This window comes from Crocodylus porosus, unplaced genomic scaffold (assembly GCF_001723895.1).
Source record: "Crocodylus porosus isolate Cpor-Errol unplaced genomic scaffold, CroPor_comp1, whole genome shotgun sequence".
NCBI lineage: Eukaryota > Metazoa > Chordata > Crocodylia > Crocodylidae > Crocodylus > Crocodylus porosus.
In genome coordinates this window covers 57,801,420-57,809,980 of record NW_017728907.1, presented here as the reverse complement: position 1 = coordinate 57,809,980, position 8,561 = coordinate 57,801,420, and the positions used below count along the sequence as shown (strand labels likewise).

At 47.9% G+C, this 8,561-nt stretch overlaps 1 protein-coding gene across 7 annotated transcripts in view; it reads right to left on the bottom strand.

Annotated features, from left to right (window-relative positions):
• Positions 1-8,561, bottom strand: part of FGGY (FGGY carbohydrate kinase domain containing) — a 421,503-nt gene that overhangs the window by 183,544 nt on the left and 229,398 nt on the right. For 5 of the 7 annotated variants that reach the window (XR_002100291.1, XM_019531523.1, XM_019531522.1 and 2 more), the window contains 2 exons: positions 5,089-5,307; positions 358-469 (listed from right to left, as the gene is read on the bottom strand). Coding sequence is in view for 6 of the 7 variants with exons in the window: in XM_019531523.1 (XP_019387068.1) it covers positions 358-469; positions 5,089-5,289 (313 nt within the window). In the remaining variant the exon portion in view is untranslated. Of the gene's footprint in view, positions 1-357; positions 470-5,088; positions 5,308-8,561 lie in introns of those variants that run through there. The other 2 variants (XM_019531528.1, XM_019531527.1) reach the window with 2 other exon arrangements.

The window sequence follows — 8,561 nt, the reverse complement described above, 5'->3', positions numbered from 1 at the left end:
GCACGGCAACCCCCCCCCCCCAAAAAACAGCACTTGTTCAATCTAAAAGAGGGGAAAAAAACCATTTAAAACAAAGACCTCTCTCAGGAAAAAAGCAATATGATGTCAGAGTTAAGCTGAGTGAATATTACTAGGTACCCAGTATTGTTCTAAACTTAAGTGGTTCTGATCTCAGTTTTTCCTGGCATTAGACGTAATGATCAAAATGTAATAAAAATTGCTGTTCTTAAGCGACTTCTATAATTCCACATCTGCAGAATTCAGGCCTTATATGTGGCAGCATGGGTCAAATCCCAGCCTCTGTGAAGTCACCAGCAAACAACTATCTAACCTTAGGTTTTGTCATGAGGGTCTTACCTTCACAATTGACTGCCAAGGGCTGAAACTGCTTATCCACAACAACAAGTGAGCAAGTGGCATCAAAACCAAGCCCTTGAATCCTCTCAGCATCTATGCCACAGACAACTTTCTGTGAAGACACAAGACATCTCTGAATACACAAATGCCCACAGACACACATATAAGAAGTGTACCATGTTTTCAGGGAAGAGAGGTTATAAACTGAAGACCCAATGTCAAAGACTTGGGAAATTCAATACCTTAAAAATGCAGGTGCTATATAGTCCAAGAGTTATGCAAACAATGGAAAACTCTTGAGTCAGTAAAATGGGACTCAGACTCATAAAAGGGTTTCTGATGGCCTCTTGGTCCTGCTGCTTCCAGTGCAGAGGGACACAATAGGGAAAGTAAGTTATGCTAACTCTAGCCTTTTCTGAGGGCCATGTCTCAATTGGGCTGTGCTAACTGCACATTCAATGCAAATGTCCACTTAGTATGTGTTTTCGGCATGAACACATGCACTCGTAGCGTAGCAAAGTAAGGACTTTTCAAGGGACATAATACAAGTTCCAGATGACACTAAGCTATGGGGCGAAGTAGACACGCCGGAGGGCAGGGAACAGCTGCAAGCAGACCTGGACAGGTTAGACAAGTGGGCAGAAAACAACAGAATGCAGTTCAACAAGGAGAAATGCAAAGTGCTGCATCTAGGGAGGAAAAATGTCCAATACACCTACAGCCTAGGAAATGACCTGCTGGGTGGCACGGAAGTGGAAAGGGATCTTGGAGTCCTAGTGGACTCCAAGATGAACATGAGTCGGCAGTGTGACGAAACCATCAGAAAAGCCAATGGCACTTTATCGTGCATCAGCAGATGCATGACAAATAGGTCCAAGGAGGTGATACTTCCCCTCTATCGGGCGCTGGTCAGACCGCAGCTGGAGTACTGCGTGCAATTCTGGGCGCCGCACTTCACGAAGGATGCGGATAACCTGGAGAGGGTCCAGAGAAGGGCCACTCGTATGGTTAAGGGCCTGCAGGCCAAGCCCTACGAGGAGAGATTAGAGAAACTGGACCTTTTCAGCCTCCGCAAGAGAAGGTTGAGAGGCGACCTGGTGGCTGCCTATAAGTTCGTCAGGGGGGCACAGAAGGGAATTGGTGAGTATTTATTCACCAAGGCGCCCCTGGGGGTTACAAGAAATAATGGCCACAAGCTAGAAGAGAGCAGATTTAGATTGGATATTAGGAGGAACTTCTTCACAGTTCGAGTGGCCAAGGTCTGGAATGGGCTCCCAAGGGAGGTGGTGCTCTCCCCTACCCTGGGGGTATTCAAGAGAAGGTTGGATGTGTATCTAGCTGGGGTAATGTAGGCCCAGCACTCTTTCCTGCTTATGCAGGGGGTCGGACTCGATGATCTATTGAGGTCCCTTCCGACCCTAGCATCTATGAATCTATGAATCTATGATTTGGTGCAGTGCTGAGATTGGGACTGACAATCAGCTGACTGCTGCTTCCAGTCCCAGCATTACCCCAGTCTTGAACTAGCTCTAGTGTGATGCCCAGGCTGGACCGACAATTAGCTGATCATTGATCCCCTCCCCAATACTGACCAGAGCTAGTTCATGAGTGCCAGCGGCGGGGACACAGATGGCCCCACAGATCCAGCAATAGGAGAGGATCCAGTAGCAGGAGTGGCACCGTCTTCTGGGCTCAGCTGCACGTGCCTCCCTCCACCCACCGCCATCGGCAAAGACCTGGCTTGCCCTGGCATGCAAGGACAGGTGCCTGCAGGCTTGGCAGTGCTGGGCATACAGCCAGGAAAGCACAGGCTTGTGGCACAGGGTCACAGGTGGATATGCAAGCTGTGCAAGTCCTCATAGGTGGATGTGCAAGCTGCAGCACATAGTGCCACAGTCGGAGTGGGGCAAGGGTGTGGAAGGACCAGCCTGCGCCAGCCGAGAATTGCTGAGAAGAAAATACGTGCACTGACTAAACAACAAGTGAATCTGCAAGGCTCCTACAAGGTAATCATAAAAATTATAGGAAGTTAGGGTTGGGCCGCCTGCTCAAAGCAGGACCTTCCCCAACTAGATCATCCCAGCCAAAGTTTGTCTAGTCGAGTTTTGAAAACTTCCTAGGATGGAGCTTCCACCACTTCTCTGGGTAACATGTTCCGGTGTTTTACTACCCTCCTAGTGAGAAAATTCTTTCTAATATCTGATCTAACCTTCCCTTGCTACAACTTGAGATGGTTGCTCCTTGTTCTGTCATCTGCCGCCACTGAGAACTGTCCAGCTCCATCCTCTTTTGAACCTCCCTTCAGTTAGTTGAAGGCTGCTATTAAAATCACCCTTTGGTCGTCTCTTCTCCAGACTAAATAAGCCCAGTTCCCTCAGCCTCTCCTCAGAAGTCATGAGCCCTGGCCCCGCACCATTTTTGTTGCACTCTGCCAGACTTTCTCCAATTTGTCCACATCCTTTCTGTAGTGGGGGGCCCAAAACTGGACACAGTACTCCAGATGTAGCCTCACCAGTGCTGAACAGAGAGGGGTGATCACTTCCCTTGATCTGCTGGCAACACACCTCCCAATGCAGCCCAGGATGCCGTTAGCCTTCTTGGCAACAAGGGCACACCGCTGGCTCATGTTCAGCTCATTGTCCACTGTGACCCCCAGGTCCTTTTCTGCAGAGCTGCTGCCCAGGCAGTCAGCCCCCAGCCTGTACTGGTGCATGGGACTGTTCTGTCCTGAGGGCAGGACTTTGCCCTTGTCCTTGTTGAACCTCATGAGATTCCTTTCAGCCCAATTCTCCAGTTTGTAATGAAGCAACAAACTGTCACTGCTCGGTGACAATACAAACATCACTGTTTAATTAGCACCATATGCAAAAAATTTTCCTTAGAGCTTCTCTGCACCAAGGAATCACCCTTGGTCCCTTTTTACAGGCCCTGAAAGGTCTTTAGTGCTAAGAGATTATATTTTAAGGATATGAAGGAGGCCCGAGGGGAACGGCAAAGCCATTTACAATGAAAAAACATTAAGCGGGCCTAGTTAAAGGGCCCCTGTTTTGTTTTAGTCTCCATCTAGTTGCTTCCCCCTCCCCCTGTCCCTTTTCTTTCCTCCTCCTCTCACCTCCTCTATCTCAGGGCACTACAGAGCCAGGCTCATTAATGTTTGAAAAGGCTGATCAATAACAAGAGAATGGTGAACTGTCCATCTGCAAATTACCAGGCATTGCATGAATATTTAAAAAGCCAACCTCAGAACATGGAGCAGTCTGGGGCTGGAGCTTTTTAAAGAGGAATAAAAGGACCTTTACATACTGCCAGGATGCATAAGAAAGGTTCCTACCCAACGGACACAACAGACGAGAAAGCGCTGCTCCCTGATGCATTCAGTGTTGCAAATTTTACTTGAGTCTTCCATTTCATAAAGTAGCAGAATACATACAAGCATGAATGCTATTCTAATGCCTAACACTTATTTTATTTGCATACTGCCCAAAGACATTAATTAGGATCAGGAGTTCATTGTGCCAGGTATCATCTCTTCAAGAAGGGAACTTAACATTTTTCAGCCCTTGTTAAGGTGGAGAAAGATAACACAGAAGTCCTGTTTGGCCCCAGTGAATCACAGCTGCTCAGCTTCAGTTCAAGTCAATGGGCACAGACAGAAGTGATATTTGTCGCATGATCAGCCCCCTGAAAGCGCTCTACAGCCATGTCCTGACACATGCACACAGCCGCAGAGAGCTTTAAGAGTGGCAGATTGCATGAAAAGTTAAGCCTCCTCAAATAAGTTATTAGATGAAGGTGCTCCACTTTAACTCTAGGGGACAACTCAAGTTCCCTAAGGCACTCCAATTTGTCCTGTGATTGGGGCTGGGCTCCCCTGGGGCTGTCAGCAAGAAGGAAGGGGAGACGGGTGAGGGGGAAGCCAACAGCAGCGAGCTGCTGGCTGGGGTTTGCCAGACCTGAGCTGGAGCGGGAAGGGAGTGGATCAGAGCCCCCCTGCCTCATGCCCCCTGGCCTCCTTCCCCTCCAGCGTAGACTGAGCAAACCCCAGCCAGCTGCCAACAGTGCCAGAGCTGGGACGGAGGGAGAAGAGTCAGACTGGGGAGAGGGGCAGCTCCTTGGCTGGGGAAAGGGGCGTCTACTCAGATGGCTGCTCACCTACAGGCACAATCCCCGCCCCGCAACCCAACAGAAAACCTCTGTTGGGTTGGGGGGCACTAACTCATGGGGCTTTATGTAAAGCACCATAAGTTAGAGCAGGGGCCTGCATGTCTGTCAGCACCCAATACGCCAGCAAGCTTTGAGCAACCCTGACTCCCAAGAGTAAGACTTCTCTTGAGGCTAAGATACGGACCAATGAATCGAGATCTCAGACTTGGTCCTTCATTCACTGAGCAAATCTTCCATCCACACTAATGCAGAAGCAGGGCCCTGGGTTCTATTTCCAGCAATACAAATTTGGTTTGTGACCCTGGACAAGTCATTTCCATCTCTACGGCTCTCAAACTCCTCTCCCCGCTGCCACCATTTCCATTTTGGGAAACAAGGATTTTTTTGTGTGTGATGCTACCATCATCTGTATTTGGGAAGCACCCCTGTGCTAAAAGATTATTACAGCTTGGCAGAATACAGCAGGCACAACTGGACAGGAAGCCACGGGCATCAGCTGGCAGCCTGTATCTTATTTTACCTGCTGAAGTACAGCCTGTATTGCCTTCAGCTTAGTCCCCCACCTACCTTTGTCACTGTGCAACAAGCAGCCCAGATGTCATCAGAGGACTGCTCATAGTAGTCTGGTTGGGGTTCCCAAATTTGGATTGGCTGATCCGCATGCGCCACTACTGTCCCAAACTGGTCTACCAAAGCCGCACGGACACTTGCTGTTCCGACATCAATTCCAACATAGTAATTTAGCAGGTCCTGCTTGTTGCTATGCATTTTAATAACCCTGTAAAGCTGCAAGAGGGAAAAAAAAATCCGGTTTAAAACCACATGTATAAAGTGATGAAGAAAAGCTGCATGACATGAAACAGTGTGCAGGTGTTGTGTAGGCACTTTTGAGCATTTGAGATTAAAGGTGAACAATATATTTGAAAGTCTTCATTTCAATTTGTAAAATGAATTTGTTTATGCAACCCCTGTAGTACGAGGGCTGTTTTTGTTCAATTATTTTTGTATATGAGCTGAAGTGGCATAAATGTTCCTGGAAAGTACATTGCCAATTTGCATGCAGGAGTACGCTTAATAGGAATGTTTGATCACCCATCCAATCAGGGAACACGCATAATACCCTATGACAAAGCTGATTGATCACAAGTACCAAATTTGCCTAGTAAATATTTGTAGAATTAAAGCAAATTCACAAAGGAATTTGTTGACTACTAAAAAGAAGCTAAAAGTTGAAAACTAAAAGAGAATTAAGAGAATAAAAGAGAATTTAGGGTTACTTAACTCCAGTGCTCTTTCCTGCCTGGAGCAGGGGGGTGGACCTAATGATCTACCAGGTCTTTCCGACTCTAGAAATCTATAAATCTTTAAGCTTATTGTTTAAATTATTCATTATTCGTTGTTCACTGAGCTCTATGAAGTGGTAAAAGCTGACAAAAATCACTGTTTTTAATTTCTCACAGATTGCCCTTAATTAATTATTAATATTTATGTATTGGTCATGTTGAGAGAACAGCTAAATAATAGTTGATACCAAGTGTCTTGAGGGTCCAGACAAGCACCCAAAAGTTTGTTCAGATGCTGAAAGAAATAAAGCTGCTGAAGCCTGCAAATTTGAACTGGCATTTATTTTCTAATTTTTAGAATGTAACCCAATCACACATCAAGTTTTGGTACATGCTGTTTCTATAACATACCAAAATAGCCTAACTTAAAAAAAAATAAAAAGAAGTCAGCTACAAAATCTTGCTGACAAATAGCAGTGGTGTTATTTGTGATTGAGAGTTATCTGGTTTTCATTTTCCCCAATCTTTCCCCATGCAGTCATGTTCTGCATATCCATCCAATTATACTTCCTTTACCAATGCCTCCCCATTATTTATGAATAGGATTTTATAGCTGTCACAAACACGGCTGCAGAGAGCACTGAGCTTCTCCCCACTGTGCTGCTACTTGTCCACAGAACAAATTGAGGTTGCCCTGGGATAGCTCCTACCCCAGCGAGCCTTGGATCCACTTTCCTTATACCAAACCCTGCAGCTGAGGTGAGGCAATCCCTGGCAGCCTAGGTGGGCACCCCATTGGGTTATGGAAGAATATTTTAGCTTGGGCTTGCCTGGAATATCATGTGCCTAAAAATTACAGGCAATCAGTAAGGAGCCAAATGACAAAAAGGTTTATTACCTAGGCTACAAGGATAACGCAAGCAAAACTGACTACAGATTTGGAAACAGACAAATAAAACAAGACAGACTATGCAAGTCTGTTTACATGTATGCCCCTGCTCCCAATGGATGATCACAAGAACAGATCAGTACCACAATAGGCAGAGAAAAATCAATGCATCAAAGCAATCCAGAACTGTAGGGAACAGACCACCTTGATCAAGGATCCTTCCTGGAGCATCCTGCCAACAGCCCCATTTCTGTCCTACCAAGCAGAGTCCAGCTTAAGTGCCTTTGCAAGCAGAGGGATGCGATTTCTCACAGGCACAGAACAGCCATTTACAGCCTTAGCTATTACAAATCAAGAGATTACATTCTTCCCACAAGCCAACTGGAAACCAGCATAGATGATGATGCTAACTCCACTGGTTCTCAATAGGATGCTCTGCTCAGTGCTCACAAAGGGGCTGATCTGGCACTGTTATAGTCAAGGGAAGTAGGATTAGACTTTAAGGCACCAATACTTCAAAGACTTGCATACATCCATAACTTTAAAGCATATGAGTAATCCTCTGCTACTCAGTGAGACTACTCACGTTTCAAATTAAGCATGTGTGTCATTCTTAGAAGGAATAAGACTTTGGTGGCCAGGTGCCTTCTGGACCAAGTTCCAGTGAGCAGTCGCACACTAAATCAGCACGTGGGACAAACACTAGGGCTGTGCAAAGCTTCGGGTGCTTATTCAATTTTGAGGACATTCAGTCCAATTCGGTGGCCAAATCTCTGAATCCGAATCGAATCATGGGATCAATGAAGAGGTCTGAATTGATTCAAAGCTCTCCATATCAATTTGGAAAAGATTCAGAGAGCTTCAGCTCTTCGGGCAGTCCCTGCTTACTGCCCCAGGGAGCTGGACCTGGACTCCGTGCTGGTATGTAGGAGCCGGAGAGGGTGGGGGCTGGAGGAGGAGAAAGGAGCCGATGGGGGACCCCTGCCAGGTCCCATCCCCTGCCTGCTCCTCCAGCACCCCTGTGTGCCCCCTGACCCCTGCCCACTGCCCCAGCTCCCCACCCCCAATGGCTTCTCTGCCCACCCCAGCTCCCGACCCTTTAAAAGAAAAACAAAAAAACACCCCGAACTCACCAGCTCCTGCAGCAGCCTTGGGGCTTTTGGAGGCTCATGGAAGAGCCCCCCATGAAGCGTGGGGCAGTGGGGGGGCAGCAGGGATTGCCTCCCCCCCACTGGGCAGGAGCCGGTGAGTCTGGCGGGGGGTTGATTATTTTTTTAAAGGGTCGGTAGCTGGGAAGGGCAGGTCAGCCATGGGGGGGCTGTGGGAGTGGGCAGGGGTTGGGGGGCTCATGGTAGAGCCCCCTCATGGCATGGGGTAGTTGGGGGCAGCAGGGATTCCTGGCCCCTCCTCCCCCATCTGGCAGCAGCCGGCAAGTGCTGGGTGGGGCAGCCATGGGGGGGCAGGGAGAGCAGGGGGGGATCGGAGGAGGTCATGGCAGACCCCCCCCCATGTGGCACGGGGATCGTCCCCTGCCCAGCAGCAGCTGGTGAGTGCAGGCTTTTTTTTTCTTCTTCAAGGAAGCTGGGACCAGGCGGGGGCTGGGAGAGTCGGCAGGGGATGGGGCCTGTGTGATTCAGAGATTCAGCTGATTTGGTGGCAGCTGAATGTCCGAATCAGATTAGGCCAAATCAATTTGGGACAGTGATTTGAAACACCGAATAGGATCACTGTTCCCTAAATCAGCCAAATCCCAATCCAAAGCTAATACTAGCCGCTTCACACAGGCCTAATAAACACTGTTCAACATCTTCATCAGTGACTTGGATGACGGGGTGGAAAGCACCCTGTTCAAGTTTGCTGATGACACT